Here is a 19,376-nt window from a genome sequence, read left to right on the forward strand (position 1 = left end):
CCAGGATAATTGTTTGTTACGCAAGTGCATTTATGAAATATGAGATCCTAAGACAAAAATCCGTACCTTGCCCAAGTTAACAGCAGAAATCTGGATTTCAGTGGGCCAGTTGTTGGAGAAGAAATTATTTCTTTGTTATAAATGAAATTAATCCATTTGTTAAAGACTCAGATTTTACTCAGAATATAAGATATATGGACCACAAGATGCTATTTTAAAGAACTACTGCTGAAAGAATAATTAAAAAACATTGTATATCCCCTTTTTTTTTCTCTGCAAAATATGTAATGAATTAAAAGACAACTAGAGAAATAATCCCTTAAAAAACACCTAAACATTAAGTATATTTCTAAGCATCTATTTTTTTACAGTACTTGGATTAACCACACATTTAGCCTACTGCTTTGTGGACCTTCATATCCACACACAACAGTACCATGAGTGACAGTGACCATAAACTACTTCAGAATAGCGTATGTGCAAGTTACATGGTAGGTTTGTAGCCATTACAACATTAAATGACATCTAGATAAGCTTCTTTGTCACTCACTGTGCTTTATGCTTCATGAAGATTATTCATAGCCACAGCAATTGTATAAATAAGCAGAGGCATACAGACACAGAGAGCCTGTCTGCACTACAAGAGAGCACTAGCTTTCAGTGAAATAGTGAATTTAAAATACACAGAGCTTTGCTGAAAGGTTTTTCCCCATCTACATATAGTTCTTGAGGAGATTCTCCACATAGCACTCTTTTAAGCACACTTTTCTAGCATTCACGCTACAGATTCTACTCTAGACTATGGTGGCTTCAGTAGCAGGAAGTTGGCTTTATTTTCTTTTTTTTTCATCTCCCTTCCTGTCTTTCTTTAGTGGAAAACAGAAAATATTTGTAGGACTCCAATGGTATCTTGTACTGGTGGGGCGCATTCTCTTCTTTAATTCCAATAAAGTTAGTGCACAAACTAAAATGGGTTACAATCTGACCCACAATCCTACTCAAATGCTACCGGAAATCCCTTCTAAAAACCACGTCCAACCTTGGTTCTGGTCAAGTGCAACCATGCCACAGAGATTTGGCTACTTAACCTGAAGTGGCATTCTCATGTTACTCAGTGTGTTGCCAACTTTGTCCAGAAAACACTAAGTTAAAACAGAATCTTGATCATAACACCAATTCCCATATTCGTTATTCATTTATGGCTCATAAGGATTATGCAGATATCAGGATCAAATGAATGAATGAGCGAGCATGGGCATAGTGGCAGGTGGAAGAGGTTTCAATGCTGGCCAATCAACTCACTGTAGAATTCAGGTGGTTTGTGGGACCAGATTCCTAGTGAAGTCATTCACAACTTTGGCTGAAGAAAATAGAAATTTAGTTTTGGCTTCTAAGTGTACAATGTTGAGAAACATCCATGGATCCCACACGGAAACAGCTATGAACAACCAGACACGCTTTATGCTGTGAAGTTTGCTGTCATTGTAAAGCAGGAGTGTTGTGACAAGTGGTGTTCATCTTCTGCAGTGTTGAGCCTGGACAGCTTATGCATATCCAGTCACTGGGGTACAGCAGCTCTCGTTGTCCTCTCAGTGCTCCAGTTTAAGATTTTCAAACTCCTTCTGCATAGGATAAAGAACCATGCTTCTCTCCCCATCCCACTCCTCTTTATCTACTAGCACAATTGTTGCCTTAAAAGCAAAGAGCACATCAGCGTGCAAGTATGCCAAAACAATTTCCTCTGGTACTGATGTAGAAGATTGTCTTAGAAAATACAACGAGCTTTCAGAGCTTGCACTACGTCACTGAAATCTCTCCAACCTCTGGAGTTCAGCTGCCACTGACCACACATTATTCAGTTATTTGGATAATGATCTGCCCAGCAGTTGCAAGGCAGTGGGAGCCATGAGGTGTCTTGTTCCTGAAGAGAAACAGTTACTTTTAATACCTGCCAAGATGAAGATGTTGGTAGAGACAAGCAGACATGGCAAAGAGATGAGTCAGATATATTTTAAGATGGTACACAAATGCCAGTACAAGATATCAGCCCTTAGCCCTACACATAAAAGTCTTCCTTCAAGCTATTGATGCCAGATTTGGACCAAAATATTCCCCATGTGTAGGGTGTTCTTTACTCCCTAGCTGCCCTTAGTGGTGCAACAGTTTCTGCTGCTGCTGACCTCACTTCACAGAGTGCACCAGAGTGCTCTTACAGCCCTCTAGGTCAGGCAGGGCTTTTTCTTTTCTGGCTGTGGGAGTCATCACACCATGCTGGCCATGAAGTCATCAAGAGAATTAAAAGGAAAAAAAAAGGGGAAAAACAAAAGGAGTATTGCCCTGAAAAGAGATCAGACTCTTGCCCATTTCATGGTTTGTTGATGTGAACTGTCAGACCAGTGAATCTGGGCATCTTTGTGTATTCTAAGTGCCCACACACACAGATCTATCACTATTCCTGCACATGCCTTTTTAGATAGCTCTTATTCTGCTCACTTGCAAAAGAATTGCCAGTTTCGAGCACTGTCACAGAAATAAAAGCATTTGGTGACTCCTCTAAGATAGATTATACTGTGATGTCAGCTCTGTATTTTGGGACGTCTGTTGCATTGCAACTCAGAATTTGGGTTACAGATTCACTTTTGCAAGATCGCTGTTCTTGCCTTTAGAGGGCACTGTAGGTACGTATATACCTGCCCTCTATCTTCACACTGCCTACATCCGCAGAGACAAACGTTAAGAGATAAAGAGCACCAACGTTAAGATAGGCTCTTAAATATACAATTTTTTGCTCACAACCAGAGAAGCTCACACTAAAAAGCACTAAGGCTGAAGAGATGTTGCAAATGCACAGTTAAGATCAGATACTGATTCTAAAAGTAGCTAGGATTTAATACCTTAGGAAAAGACAGTTTTCTTGCTTTTGTTCAACAGCATCTTCATGATAGCACATAATATTAACATTTTTGTAATTTTTAATATGTATATTTTATTGTTTTCTCTACCGTTGTTTTCTGCCAAGTCTGTACTTTCTAATCAGATATTGTTATATACAAATACAGAACAGGAAAACAGTAAAGGACAAAGGGGATGAGTGAGAAGCAAATAGCATGGTACACAGGAAAACAGACAAGACAAAATGTGCTGAGCTTTCTGATACACTGCTGTGAGCATGGCATTGCCACTGTGAGCACAATACAAATACAAAACAATGCTGAAACAGGTCACAGAAATGCACTGAAATTTCATGAACTATAAATGCACAAAAGACATGAACAAACAAATGATGATTATCTGAAATAACTTGTTCCAGTCCTCCTCCTCTACACACACTTTTTTTCCTGTTTTGGTTTGGGGTTTTTTTTTTGTTAATCATGCAAACTACAGGAAAAATGAACACTTTGTTGTGCTCTCTATTTTTCTGTTCTAGGTTTGAACCCTCTCCTGGAAACTTACTAAAATAAAATTGCATTTTCACTCCTTCCTGGGCTTTTCAGACATTCACACTTCTAGCAATCCTGGAAAATTTTCATGTAGGTTTCCTGCGGCTCCACTATATTTAAATTCTTAGTTTCTCCTACCTAGTTTCAAGATTTATAAGAACAAATATGAACTGCCCCAGCTTTGTGCATCAGCTGGGGATCTCTTCCAGCAAAGGCTGTGAAGGTCCTTACACTCCAAGTAATACCAAAAGTTAGCTTGTAAAATATATATCCACTTCAGCAATTAGGCTACCACTTTACATCTACTTCTATTTTCTGTATGAAATACTATGCATAAGCAAAGTAGCCTTTTTCTTCTGGCATGAAAAGGCAAACTCACAATGATAACAGCATCTGAAAGCCATTGGTACTGCTGTTGGTATTGCTGCATTAGAAAAAATGGTGTGTTCACATAACAGTTGTATGACGTCTCTGCATGCCTGCATTGCTATTAGAGAAGAAAGAGTATCCCCATTCTAGTCTTTGCATGTGAATGCAATGAAAATCTGCACCAGTGGCAAAATGTCCAGGCAGTGTGGCCCTTCAGTGCCAGAGTCAGAATTTCTGGAATCTGAAGAGTTTTGCAAGATGTAATAAACCACCATTTATATCCTGCTGATTGCCTTTACAAAGCTGTGATGCAGAGGATCAAAAACCTGGTGAACTCCCTGGCTTTGCTGAAATCACATCATATAAATTCACTTATACGAAGAGATGTGCAAGCTCTTCCTTGTCTGTGACTCATGCACTTGTTGTAAGCTTTCCACTCATGAGTTTAATCAGATTATCAGAAAAATCCCATAGCAGAGTGTGTGTGGGGGTGGTGCCTCCACAAAGTCAATCTTAGCATTCTCCTTTGAAAATGAGAGCTCCAAGAACTGAGCATGCTGTGTGTTTGTGTATACTACTACAGAGAAGTCTGTGGGTATGTACCATAGGCATAAGAAAAGCAGTAGCTTTTGCTGTACTTGTGCATGCGTGGCATCTTCAGTATGGAGAGCAGCAAGGATGGTCTGCAGCAAAGAAAATCTTAGCACAGTCGGACTCAGCCCTTCACATGTGACTGCACTGTCCAGCAGTGGTCATTTGTCAGCTCTGAGGCCCACTCCTTGTATCCTTTTCTTTCCTCTCTTTTCTTTCCTCACTCTTCCTTCCTTCCTTCCTTCCTTCCGTCCTTCCTTCCTTCCTTCCTTCCTTCCTTCCTTCCTTCCTTCCTTCCTTTTCTTCCTTTTCCTTTTCTTTCTTCTACACTTGAGGGAAAGGAAATTTACAAATCCACGGGTTATTCTCATAGAAGCTTTCTGTAGTGTTTTTTTGCTGTCTCATTTTGATACTTTTTCTTTTCCTTTTAAACGAATATAGTTGTTTTGCTTGCTTTCTGGAGAAACAGCGCTTTCCACTAGATGGAGACGGGACACTGGATCACTTTGTCCTCTAGGAGGACGCTGATAATCAGGAACACAAAATAGAGCCCAAACATGAGAAAGCCCAGGATTTTATTCATTCTCCACTTGCAGAAAGCGATGGAGAGGATGACAAAGAGCAACATGATGAAGAGGAGGACAATGGCACAGAACAGACCATTGCTGCTGACTGTCACTGGGGCAAAGCTTTTAATCACAGCATACAGGAGCCATGGAAGAGGAAGGCTGTTAAGAAACAGAAAAATATATAGGAAACATTCAAGAGGTGCAGAAAGGGGCACAAAATACAGCCAGAGGCTTCCTTCATAAAGTGAGGCAGAAAGACTTCCAGCTCTTCTAATGTTTACACACCTCTGTCAGCTTGCTTGTGTTTCTTTGGGAGAACACATGGGATTTAGGCTCCCTCCACTCACTCTTCCACCATCTACACTTGTGATTACATTTCCCTTAGTTGACAAATCACCTGGCATCCTGTCTGTGAGCAGGAAGATCCCTTACAGTTGTTTCTGGATTTCAGACCATCTGTGGAAGAATTTGCTTCCACTCTCTTTCCAAGAGGCTGCATGACAGGAGAGCAGGTAACATAAAGACACATCCTTGCCATGAAGGACCAGCACTCTGAAAGGCATTGCCCCCAAAATTTGGCCCTCCAAAAGCATTGATCCACTTTCGCTCTATAAACTTGTGAACTTTTTGAAATTTGAACTTTAACTGCACTCCAGCTTAATTGCTATTTCTGTATTTGCTGTCATTGCATTTCTCATCTCTGATGCCACAGAATGAGGCAACATCCCTGTGGAAGATGTCAAGCTGAAATAAATATTTAAGCCACTGATCAGAGCTTAGCAGGCTTAGCAAGTATGAGGAGAGCTGTCAGAAGCTCACACCATTTAAGCTTTATTATACATATAAGAATACTTTATTATAACCTCAGTACTAACTACACCAGCCTACAGCTCAACTGTGCCATTCTGTTGTAAATGTAACAGGTCTAGCAGGCTGGTACAGGACAATATTTCCACTGGCAGGAAGACAAAAATTTTTACAAAAGCACTGCAAAAGATAAAATTTTTGTAATGCACCCTAAGTGCTCTAAGTTGACATTGTAGGGAGTAATGTTTTCATATATTTTGCAGGTCTGCTGCTTACTGATGTTATTTCAAGCACTTCATGCTTCTGGATTGGTAGAAAAAAGTGTCCCAGTTTTTCTGCTGAGGTATTGCCATTAGCTAACAGACAGAGTAAAAAAATCATTTATTATCTGCTATGTAACTTGTGCCTGTGCAGTTACTGGTATATTTTTGGCAGCACAAACCATGATCTGCTGATGACTAGGCTGTTCAAGACTTCGACCATGACTAGACCTTCTGCATGAGTGATCACAAGAAACAGCTAAAGTTGGAGAAACTGAGAGTATGGACACGGTTCTCCATGCCTCTGTCCTGTGTTGAAGATGGGAATGTGGGAATAAAGAGAATTTGTCTGTGTATTTCCTGAGTGTTTTTGAAACAATGAGGCATAGATTACAACATTTCTGGACGTGACCTAGCTTGGACTCAAAAGGTCACAAAGGAATTTGAATTTCAGCTGCATGCCACACATCATTATCCTGGAGCTGCTGTGAAGCAGTAAAGCGTAAATAGCACAGTTCTGTACAACATTATGCTGCTTCACATTGTCAGAGCCATACAAAGGGTCCTTTGTTCTAATAGAGAATTGGTTTGTTATTTGGGACTTGCCAGGTGTATAAAAAAAATCACGTCAGCCACAGCCTAAATGAGTTACACAAGACATTCTGTTTGTATTACAGCAAATATGTTCAATACTGCAGAGGCAATGATCATCCTTTATAAAAAAAGCTATAGTACTAGCACAATGCGTGGTCATATAAGCAAACAACAGCAACTTGATGAAATCATAAAAAGTGTTCTGGTTTAGCAAGGAGCAGCTTTTGGCTTAGTAACAGGGGGAGCGGGTTGCAGTGAAGACCCGGTAAAGAGTTTGCGGACTCTCCCCCGGCTCCTGGGTTCACACCCACCTCCGGCCCGGCTGGGCCAATCTGGCGCCTCTGCCATCACTATTTAGGGGACGGGAATTCGGAATGCGAGGCAGGAGGTGTAAGAGTGGTACAAGATGGAGGCGACCACGCGGACCCTTCAGCCAGAGAAGGTGGAAGGAAGGAGAGGCAATAGACCAGAGACCCCTTTGCAAGCCGTAGCTGGAATGCAAGCTGTGCCCCTGCAACCTATGGAGATCCATGGCAGGACTGAGAGTTACCAGCAGCTCCATGTGAGTGAGCCCGGACGGGCGAGGGACTGTGTGGGGAGACGGCCATGGCCCAGGCCGTGTTGGAGAGCCTGTGTGCCGCAGAGCAGCCCCACACGAGAGGCAGAGAGGAGCTGCAGCCTTTGGAATAAGTGCGCGTCGGAGCAGCCCGTGCAGGGCTGCCATGCGTGTGAGCTACCCCACGGACTTGCAGGGAGGACTGGTGTGGAGTTCACCCGTCCTGAGGAGGGACAAACGGCAGAAGCTATCGGGAACAGACTAACTGAAACCCCCACTGCCTGCCCCCCCGAACCGTTCAGGGGGGGACAGGGTAAAAACACCGGGATCAGGGCTCTGAGCCCGGGAAGAGGGGAGGGGTGGCAAGAAGGTGTTCTTAAAAAGGCTGGTTGGACTCTTCACTGATGTATTACTCTGTGTTGTTTCATTTTGGTTATGTTTTGGGTTTTTGGGGGTATGTTTTAGTTGATGTTGTATTAAATTGTTTCTCTATTTTCTTCCCCAAACCGAGTAGCCTGGTCTGTTTTGTCCTGAACCTTAAGCGGCAATTAAGCCCTCCCTGCCCTTGAGCAATTCTCAGCCACTTCGGTACTCGAGGCTAATCGTGGTCTTTGTTCTCTGATGGGCCTAAACCACGACAAAAGCCTCAGAAACTCCCTCTTCGAACAATGCTCTTGAATCCTTTTTTTAAAGTGCCTAGGCAGATCTTCAATGTATCAAAGAATCAGGCAACAAATGTGTTGCCTTCTTTTTAAGCATCAGTGGCATAAAAATGTTGTGGGCAACACCTTGGCAAAACCACAGCAAGACGCTAAGAACACAAGATGGGTTAAAATAGGCAATTTTCTTGATGTAGGACTTACCCAACTGTGATGTCAAATATGTTGCTCCCGACAGAACTGGATACAGCCATGTCCCCCAGACCTTTGCGTGCTACAATAACACTGGTAATAAGGTCAGGAATGGATGTGCCAGCAGCTAGAATAGTCAGACCCATGATTTCTTCGCTAATACCAATTGTCTCTCCAACCTAAAAGGTTTAAACAAAAATAGAAAAAAAAGGTAATGTGGTGAAGAAATGATTTTGTTGTTGACTTGTTTAACCCAGAATACTATCCTAGACTTTGCCAACTAGCTTGGAGAATACAGACAAGATTGCAAAATTACTTGTTTCCACAGATTTCTGTATGTTTCAGGAGTAAGGTAAGTCTGTCAAATAGAACCAGTAGGTATCAACAAGCAGTTGGTGATGGCTCTGATGTTATGGGAATGATTGAGCCCTGTGGTCAGGACAACCACAACTCTCTGAACTACCTTCCATTTACTGAGTAGTACTTCATCCGGGGTTGTAGCTCCTAAAATAAAGCACTGCTATGCAGCATGCGATAGATGATGGACTCCAATTCTAAACAATCTCTCAGAGTGCAAAAGACAATTCAGAGCTTGCATTTTGTATCAGTATCACTTCCTTACCTGATGTGCCCACCAGACCATTAAGTAAGAAAAAAATGCAATCCAGCTGATAGACCCAAAAAATGTGATAGGAAAAAATTTTCTTGACCTCTGAAACAGAAACAGAGAAACAGTGAATACTTATGTTGGAGGCTGACAGGCTATACTCTTATTTGCTTCTCAAAATGAGAGTGGCCTCTCATCTTTTCTGGTCACCTCTTCTGGCCAATTATTCTGATCATCACCAGATGATCAAAATAAATCACAGAATCTTAAGGGCTGTAAGTTGGGTTGAAAATGAGTTGTCAAATGTCAAGAATGGTAAGAAACTGACTCACTACAGTGGTACACACTTGCCTATGTCTCATTCTTCCAACTGCTTCAGTTGTAAAATAACATCTAACAACTTGTGTGATGAATGGCAAGTTTTATACTTTTGTATCGTACTCTAAATGCCACAGTTTGCATATATGTTTAGCTAAACAGTGGTTTGACTTCTAAAGTTATTGATAGCTTCATGCCTATTCAAAAAGAATGTTTTCGAATTGCTAGAACAGGTGTCCATACCTTTCATTCACACGTAACGACTTTGTGCAATATTTTGTTACATAACTAGATCCGTGTAACAAGAAGAGATCAACTTTACTAAAAGAAGAAAACATGACTGCAGTACTGTACTAGGCAATCATTGTCTAAATCAAATCAGTGTCTAAAATGAAATTTGTATTGTGAAGGAATGCTACCAGTCTTGAATGAAAGCACAATCTTTATGGTCATTGACCTGAACACAGATCCTCACCACAGATGACTTCTGACATGTCACTAGCTTAGTCCTACCATTTTTCATGAATGACTAGTAGGGCTGTTTGTGAAAGTAGGTTTGAATACTTGTTCCAGCTGCTGCTCAGTCCTGCACTACCTGTTCCTGTTAAGTCCTTGCTAAATCCACTTCTACTTTTTGCTCTGCAGAGGCCTCTGTAATTTTTGGGCAGTGCACTGTGAGTGTACCCCTCTCCACTACAGAACCTGCCCCTGTTGCACCAGGACACCCATTAGCCTGTGGGTTATTCCTAGGTGTTGTGGGAGCAAACAGCACCACAGGGCTTTCCCTGAATTACCAGTTTTTTTGAGAAAAATATACTATTTGGACTTTGTCAATTCAGCTTGCTCAAGCCATGATAAAACCCTCTTTTTTCAGAGAGTTCATGGAGCTGTTCAGACACTTTTTCTTATGTAACAGACACAAGAGGCATTTATTTGGGAGAACCTCAAGTTTAGGAAACAGCATGGGTGGTTGTGGACTAAGAGGTGCCCAGAGAACTGGCTGGCCATTAGTGCTGGTCATGCAGGAATGACCCTGTCCTTTAGTCAGCTGAACCAGAAAAGAGCAAGGCTGGTCTGCAGCTCATTGAAATTGTGTATACTCTTTCTGCTGATGTAAATGGAATGAGATCAGGTCATTACTGATAGGAAAAAGGTAAAGTCAGCAATAGCAATTGTGCACACTCTAAGGAATGGGACAATTAGATGGTCCATATCTGCTCTAGCAGCTGGTGCAACTGTAGGCTGTGCTACAGAACACCTAGTCATTTCCTGTGGGCACTTTGCATAATGCTAAACACCTTCCTGAGAACTGAGCTCCTAAACGTTCACTAACATGACCTATACAACTCCACAATTGGAAACATATAGGAACACACATTAAAGACAGTACAGACTTAACAATGCTCCCATCCTACCTCCTATATAAATAAATAACTGAACTGCTACTGAGCAAGAAAATTTTTTCCAGTAGGTGTTCTAAATGAATTATCTCTAAATATAGGCATAAATAGACACAATGGCACTTGGAAACATTCTTCTCCTATAAATTCTGTTACTGTCACAAGCAGTGTTTCTAGAACTGCTCAGGGTACTTTGCTTGATCTGCTTCTAACTGCTCCTTAACTCTTTACAGAGCAAACAGAGTTACTTTCTCAAAATACACTTCTAAATTTTCATCAAATCAGAAAATCTGATAACGATCTTCTGATGTTTAAGCCTACTCAGATGGACTTTTCAATTTTGAAATCAAAACTTTACTTTTATGCACGGAGGGACACACAATTTGAAAGAAGCAGAAGGCTGTTAAAATAGCGATTTGACACCAGTGTTAGCAGAATTGAGTCCAGATGGGATAAATGAATCTAAATAGTGACTTCCTTTTTTAAAACTAAACAGTTAGCACTTCTCTTTCACCATTCTTAGCAGCCAACTCTTTCAACATTTTTTTGTCTTTTTTGTAAAAAAAATGTGATTTTCTGGCAACACATATGGTGAATGAGATGACGAAGCAATAAGCTTGTTACAGCTGGCCACAAAATCTTCATAGAGCACCTTATAGCAATGCAATTTGAATAATCACTATACAGCACTCAAGATATAAGCATACATTGGCTTACACAAAAATAATACAGCAAGAGTCGTTCTAGACAGTAATTGCTCTTTGTCAATGCAATTATATACAGCAAACAGTTCTTGCAAAATAATGAGGCATTGCCTATCTGAGTCAGACACTCACAGAATTCAGATGGCTAAGAAGTAAGAGTCAGTAAGTTTGCAGCATGTGTATTCCCAGCCTGCCTTAGCCGATCCCCTCCCAGTAAAATTAACTGAGCAACACGGTAAGAGTAATGTAATGGGTTTAACAGTTTTTAAAAGGGGGAACATTTAAACCCAAAAAGGCCAAATGTAAAGCCAGTGCACATTATAGGTGATGAAATCAAGGATAGACTACGCAGATGCTGCTATATAGTTTGCATATAGAATAAATTTGTAAAAAGTAGTAATGAGAGTGCTGACTCTTTTTTGGATGTTGGATTTTATTTCCAGAGTATAATAATAATCATACTTATTTTGTTACAAATGGCAGCGTTCTTTTAAGGTTTATCTCATTGCAACTCCCTAGCTCTTGGAAATACAGAGCGCTGCCAATTCCAAGCATTTTCCTAGAAGAGTTAGTCAGAAACAGCAGACAGCAAAACTTCTCTCCACTTTTTCTGGTAGCCGTTTTGATGGTTGCCTTGTAAAGACAGAAAGCCCAGCTTATTACCAGCTGGTTCTGTCGCCGTCATAGTAACAGACAAAAGAGAAAGGCCACAGATCATTCAGTTCATATGTTATTTTCTTTTAACAAAAGAGAAATAATTTTGTATTTTTGCTGTAGATTGGTTGTATTGTATACTGTTCCTGCTACCAACAATCTTAAAGATATTTTCTTGGTACATTTCTACATTGATTTCATGCTGATGTGTGAAAAATAGGACTTCAAGTATCAAGAATGATCCAGGTATGAAGATTTTTCTTCTAAGAGCCTGATCCTGAAAAACAGTGAGTGCTTAATAGTTTGTAAAGCAACTATCTTTTAACCTGAATGAACCATTTGTTTGTCTCATACATAAATTTGTCTGCATTGCAAGATTTGATTTTCCTTTTGTACTTGACAGTGCTTAAATCTGATTACTCAGAACCTGCTCCTGTAACTGGATCTCTGCAGGAACATCTTGTCCTTGTCCCCTTGGTAACAGCGCATCTCTGTACGGCAACAAGAGTTCATGTTGTACCTTGTCATCAGGAACGGGAATTTGCAGAGATATAATGAACTGCCCATATGGGTCCAGTGACAGCAAGACTGGAGCCCCAGTAGCCATTTTTTTTTTCTGGCCTGTAACACAAAGGGATGGACAGTGCAGTAGGGCTGTAACAAAAGAGATGGTGTTCAATATCTGCCACTGACCCTAGGGCCACCTTGGTCACATCATACTGCTTTCAATTTTTCATTACCCCTTTACTGCCAGAGGTGGACAGTTGCATTTGTGGCCTTTACAGAGTCACTGGGGAAATAAGCTATCAGTACAAGTAAAATACGCGTTATTGTTCAAAATACCTGAACAAAAGGTCAAGTACAAAATTTCTCAAGGGCACATCTACCTTTGGTGTGTTGCCAGTAGCATTATTGATGCTATAGTGAAGATTTTAATATATACTTCCTTAATACAAACAGGTACTATTAGGGCACTAAACACAGCTAAAAACATGCCAGCTATTCAATCAGCTGAGAGTTGAATGAATGCATCATCTACTCTAAGTATATAAAAAACCACATACGTGTACATCAGAGCATAGTAAGGGAGCAAGGATTTTGCTGACTTTCTAACCAGAGGCCTCATACTTGAAATAATTTTTCTAGACCTTCTGGGTCTTATGGAGATAAATATAACTTGGTATAGTACAAGTAAATGCAGTCAAACTGCCTCCATTATGTGGAGATAAAAAAACACTTCAGAAAAAAGACTCTAGGAGGAACGGAGAACTCATTTTTTAAAAGTGGGCAACCCATAGAGGATGTCAAAGGTTCCTTATGGTTTCTCAAATGAGTACACATCAAGTGTTCCTTTCATATATCCACACACTAATCTGAGCATTCTAATGCAGATTTTGGGTTTCTGACTAAAATCACCACACTTGCAAATCTGCCAGTAAGCCTACCTACAAAATCTATTTAAGTATTGGTTTAGGTTTGTTTTAACTTTTGCCTCACAGATTTCATGGAAAGTTGTTTTCTGATGCACATGGTGAGCTGTGATATTGAGTTTTGGTTTTGTCAGGAAAGGAATAGCGGAGATGGCACCCAGGCATATGCGAGAATATCTGAGAGACAAATACACTAATGACCTGTCCTTGAAAAGTTAGTTTATGCAAGCATCTGGTTAATTCTTTGCCAGCAATGTTCAAAGTAGGCACTTTGTCATACTGATACAGCCTGTTAGCCTCTTCTGTTATCACTATATATAATTACACACTGCATTTCTTTTGCTTTTGTATAAAAAAGCTACTCCTTTCAGTGAATGAAATTTTAAAACTCTGATGCCCATTGAAGTCTCTGGCATATAGAACCATGCTTATCTTTTGTGTTATGATAGGGTATTTTAGCTGCAGGATGTCAGCATGCCACTTCTGTTGTGAAGAAAACTAGTGTTAATAATCACATGCATCACACAATTGCATACAACTTCTTAAGATGTTTGTTTTCCAAAACCATTATTGTAACAACTGTTCTCATTTGCTCAATACAGCGTACTAGATAAGGCAGTAAGTCTATTGATGTGAACTTCACATTTTCTAAGTTCAAAATAATGCATATATTTTTTTCTTAGCAGTACTTGCTTCTTTTAGGCCAAATTATGGAAAAAAAATACGAGTATAGTTTTGAATGATAAAGGGAGGGTATAAATGCAGAAATAAACAATCTTAAAATTCAGGTAGTATGCTCTCTGTGTTACCAAACAAAATGTGTTTCCCCAGAGTTGTTTGAAAACTTTCAGAAAGCTTAAAGATTGGAAGGGAAAATGTCAGGTTAACTCCTTTGAGAAACTTTTATCTAAAACCAAATCAGAGATCTCATTTTAGCTTGTTTCTTGCACTGAATTGCAGTTTTTCAGTGTGTGGGATGCAGAAGTCTTCAATGTGTGTGAGGAGGAAGAAGGAATTCAGGGTGTTGATTTATAACCTTATAAGCTGTGCAGTCCTGTCTTGCAGTAGTTTATAATCTATTTTTGATCCAGAAAGTAAAACAGATTAAAACACTACTAATGGATTTTTTTCAACTCTTGACTTTTTTTCTTTTACTTTCCATGAGCCTCATGATCCAGATCTATTTGTATATGAGAATATGAAAGTGCTAAGACTTGACAACTTGTCACAGAAGTAATTTGAATTAACAGTCTTACATTATTTCAAGCTGTGTTTGCAACAAAGCTAGCAGTTATTTTACACATGGAACAACATGGTTATTGTGCTAGTGTGAAAATTCAACCATGACAAGACAAAGGTTTAGAAGAACATGGATTTGAAGAGAAACATGTATCATTTTTTTTGAACTGCAGAGATAATTCATACAATATAAAATCTTCCAGTGATATCCTTTAGGGCACTGCAGATGGACAGACTTCCCCAGCACTTATGTGATATTCAGTGAAGAGATAGAAATGCAGACATGAAGGCTCCAGACAAATTTTTAGAATTTTTACTTTGTGTCATAAAATTACAAACATCTATCTTTACAGAGCTATTACCACCCAGTTGCACATAAGCATCCATTTGAAGTTTTGAACACTGATGTTGTGATCAATTCTTCAAGGAAGAAAGTATTAAAAAAAAATCATTAGCTATGTTTTCACTCAAATCCACTACAGCTCCTTTTTGGCATTTAGCTAGACAGCCATCTTGTTGTGCAGAACACACCAACTTACAAGAACAGTTACTTACAGGGTTTCTAACATCTGGAAGCGAAACCCACAGTGGAAAAACAATGGGTAATACAAGAAGGTAGGTGAGCTGCTTGCGTAGAGTGTCAGGCCAGGCCAGGCTGAGAGGCTGGTCCTCATCCTCTTCATTCTGTTAAAAAAGCTGCAGTGAGCAGAATATTGACGTGCACGAATGACATTAGGCCTTCTTTAACGCGAAGTCCTGAGGACCATGCTGTCTTTCAGCAAGAACCCATGAGATCTGAAAACATTAACACCACAGCTACCTACCAACATTATCTAGGACACAGGAAAAAAGATTTTGGTCACACTATGAGGTATCTCTGCAGCAAGCACTGCCTGAGGTTGTTCATTTGCAGCCATGCTGACAGTGATGCTGGTCTCTTGAGATGAACAGAGTAGTGTCCCTGGAGGGGAACTCTGTGCCTTGACTTATCTTCACACTGGCTTTTCCCACAGGCTCTTCCCTGCAATGTGGGCTAATCTAGTCATGGATCAAAACTGTCTAGACTGTTTGACCACACAGATAGATATACACAGAGGCAGGGGTAGAGATAAAGACACAGATATGTACATGCGTGTGTGTACACATGCTCAAACATATATTCATATAAACAGAACTATATGTATGTGTGCATAAGTATGTATGCATTTATCTAACTTTTAAAGCTTGAGTAATATATATATATACACATATATACATATACACATATATATGTATATTTTCCTGTTCACAGGACCATGTGGTAATTTAAGTGGGCAGGGATCTGGGGATCTTTAGAGGTCCCTTCCAACCCCTACCATTCTGTGGTCTCCATTCCTCAGCCTGACGGGTGGTCAGACTGGGCTGCTCAGAGTTCTGCCCAGTCAAGATGAAAAAAACACCCAGGACGGAGACAGCCCAGTCTCTCCAGGCCCCAGCTCCACTGGTGAGCTGTCCTTGTCTGGAAAAAGCCTGAGTCTCCCATGTTGACACAAAGTCACAAGGCAGCAGTCTTCTTAAAAACTTCATGCTGAAACTGAAAGATAGTCTTCTCCTACTTCTGTAGCTAATCAATCACCAGTCTCCTTTTAAGTGCATGCCATTCACCTGTCATCTCTACTACAGAGTAAGTATATAGGGACCTTTTCCCATTACAGAAAACCTTTTGGTTGCAATATACTTCTCTTTCCTTAGACTGCTTCTGCTGACAAAATGGAGCCCTCTCAGACTGCCACAGAAAGAAAGCGAGCACGATTCAGCCATTTGGGTGTATGTATTAAAATAATTTTTTAACTTCTAGAATAGGTAGAACTCCAGAACTGCACATGGCTACAACTCACACCACAGAATCGGGCACAAGGAAAAATGGTCTAAATGTTTCTTTCACACAGATGTGTATAAAGTAAACTGAGCTAAGCCTGTGGAACCCTGGAGAGTTCAGTGAAAATTAAAGTAAAAAACAAATAAACAACCTGGTAAAAACTCTGTGTGAGAGTATGAGAGGCATAACACTACTTCTTCATGTAATTTTCTAGTTTGCTTCTTTTGCAAAAAGAGAATAACTGAGAATTCACTCCTCTCTACAACGTTTCAGGTTACTCTTCCCAGAAGTTTCTTCTCAATCATTGCCCTTAGGATTGCTTGCATAAACCTTATAACAATGTTATATAAAGTTATTTGAATGACCATGCCAGGTTTTGGGCTTTTTCCTAAGCAAAAAAGTTACTGGTGAAATGTCACCATATGTTGGCATTATTCCTAACATGTTCTGTTTACTGCTAACTTTGACTGAAGAATCAGTCTTAATTATTCCAGCACCTACAGAGCAAGATCAATTCTCAGTTCAAGCTCTTCCACCATGAATGTATCACCTGACACCGATGAACTGTTAGCAATCCCTCATTTACCTCCTGGCACATTGACAGGCTGCAGCTGCTTTGACAGCTACCTGTTGATGTCAACAGAAGACTGTTTCAATAACTGCTATACTTTGTGGCACTCCTAAGGCACGACTGTAAGACAGCAGTGAAGTGAACAGGTTATATTAGGTAAAATCATTATAAAATTTAAAAGTTGCATATAGGCACAATTTGTCATGCTGTACTTAAAAAGCTCCCAAGCAGCCTAAAAGGCTAGCTTTTGCGCTTAGCTTTCAGTTCTTTACTGGAGCAGGCAGATGATCTGTACTTCACCAGTACGATCAATTGAAGCTTGACTTTTTGGAGACTAAGCTGATGAAGGAGTTTGTGGAGTTACTTCCTAAAAGCAAAATCCATTCCTTTTCCATTCTGGTAAATGCTGTAGTGGTGTGAAAATCAACCTGAGATGGATGCTCAGCTTTGAAATATGCTGACTGAGGTAAATTTTAGCACAAAAGGACCAACTGAAGGGTTGCCTAGGTAACTCATTCTAAATGGCTTCTGTATAATTCAAGCAGCAGACTCAGCTGGAATCAAGCTCCATAATGATCTGCTTCATAAACCGCAGTAAATGACAAAATATTTCTTGGATTGACATCTTTAGAGATCAGACATGATTAACAACTCTGTTTAATCAAAACAAAAGCTTTACATTAGCAGTAGTGTGTCAGTACACACTGTATTTCAAAATGGACCTCATTCTGGTCTTGTGTCTGTGTCATAGAATCATAGAATCGTTTTGGTTGGAAAAGATCTTGAAGATCATCAAATCCAACCACCAACCTCACACTGCCAAGCCCAACACTAAACTAAACTGTGACCCTCAGCACCTACTCTATGTGTCTTTTGAATATCTCTAGGGATGGTGACTCCACCATCTCCCTGGGTAGCCCATTCTAATGCTTAATAACTCTCTCAGTGAAAAAGCTCTTCCTAATCTCCAATCTAAACCTCCCCTGGTGCAATTTCAGAATATTTCTTTGTGTCCTTGTAGAGAGAGATCATATCTCCTCTCAGCTTCCTCTTCTCCAGGCTAAAAAAACCTCAGTTCCCTCAGCCACTTGTCATAAGACTTGTTCTCCAGAATCCTCACTATCTCTGGACATGCTTCTCTCAGTGTCTGTCTTGTAATGAGGGGCCAGAAACGGCACAGAATTTCAGATGCAGCCTCATCAGTGCCCAGTAGAGGGGGACAATCACTGCCCTAGTCCTGCTGGCCACATCACTGATACAGGCCAGGATGCCACTCTCTGCTTTGGCCACCTGTCTCATGTTCAGCTACCTGTCAACCAACAGTCCCATTTTTTTTTTCCACTGGTCAGGTTTCCAGTCACTCTGTCCCAAGCCTGTAACGTTCCATGGTGTTGTTTTGATCCTAGTGCAGAACCCAACACTGAGCCTTGTTGAATTTCATAGGAATGGCCTGAGTCCATTGATCCAGCATGTCCAGGTCCCTCTGGAGAGACTTTCTGCCCTCAGGCAGTACCGCCCCCAAACTTCACATACTCTGCAAATTTACAGAGGGTGCACTTAAACCCCTCATCCAGATCATTGGATAAAGAGAATAGGCCCCAACACTCAGCCCTGGGGAATACCACTGGCAACTGGCCACCAACGGGATTTAACTCCATTTCCCACCATTCGTTGGACCCAGCCATCCAGACAGTTTTCTACTCATTGCAGAATAGGTCTATCCAAGCCATGGACAGCCAGTTTCTACAGGAGGATGCTGTAGCAAAGTGTCAAAGGCTTCACTAAAGTCACAGAAGACCAGCTTAGTCAAGTGGGACCTCCCTTTCGTAAACCCATGCTGACTGATCATCTACTTGTCTTGCATGTTGCATGTGGTTATCTGCTTCACAACACTCTGCAGCACTGAGGTCAAGCTGACAGTCCTGTAGTTCCCCAGACTCTCCTTCTGGCCCCTCCTGCAGACAGGAGTCACATTATATCACCTCCAGTTTGCTGCAACCTCCCCAGTGACGCAGGACTGCTAGTAGATCATGGAGGGTGGCTTGGTGAGCATTTCTGCCAGCTCCCTCACTACCCTCAGGTGGATCCCATTTAGTCCCATGGCTCGTGGGTGTCAAGGTGGGTCAGCAGGTCACACAACATTTCCCCATGGACTATGGGGGGCTTCATTCTGCTACTCGGCCCTGTCTTCTGGCTCAGAGGGTTGGGTACCTGAAGAACAACTGGCCTTACCATTATAGACAGAAGCAAAGAAGGCATTAAGTATCTCAAGTCTCTTCCTCTGTCTTTGTTCCTATGTTTCCCCCTGCATCCAATAAAAGATGAAGATTGTCCTTAGCTCCTCTTTTATTATAAATGGATTTACAGAGTCCAGCACAGGGCCACCAAGATAATCAGGGGACTGGAGCATCTTCCTTACGAGGAAAGGCTGCAGGAACTGGGGCCTTTTAGTCTGGAGGAGACTGAGAGGGAAATCTCATTAATATTTACAAATATCTAAACGGTGGATGTCAGGAGGTTGGGATATCCCTTTTTTTATTGTATCTAGTGACAGGAAA

The 19,376-nt window shown here is 40.8% G+C and overlaps 1 protein-coding gene across 2 annotated transcripts in view; it reads right to left on the reverse strand.

Moving 5' to 3' along the window:
- Positions 1–269: 269 nt before the first annotated feature.
- The window catches only part of SLC24A2 (solute carrier family 24 member 2), a 110,990-nt gene continuing 91,883 nt past the window's right edge, over positions 270–19,376 (reverse strand). For both annotated transcript variants that reach the window (XM_062017859.1, XM_062017858.1), the window contains 4 exons: positions 14,945–15,073; positions 8,660–8,749; positions 8,050–8,216; positions 270–5,128 (listed from right to left, as the gene is read on the reverse strand). In XM_062017859.1, the coding sequence (XP_061873843.1) occupies positions 4,879–5,128; positions 8,050–8,216; positions 8,660–8,749; positions 14,945–15,073 (636 nt within the window). In that variant the 3' untranslated portion in view covers positions 270–4,878. The remainder of the gene's footprint in view (positions 5,129–8,049; positions 8,217–8,659; positions 8,750–14,944; positions 15,074–19,376) is intronic.

The sequence above is a fragment of the Colius striatus genome, chromosome Z (assembly GCF_028858725.1).
Source record: "Colius striatus isolate bColStr4 chromosome Z, bColStr4.1.hap1, whole genome shotgun sequence".
Taxonomy (NCBI): Eukaryota; Metazoa; Chordata; class Aves; order Coliiformes; family Coliidae; genus Colius; species Colius striatus.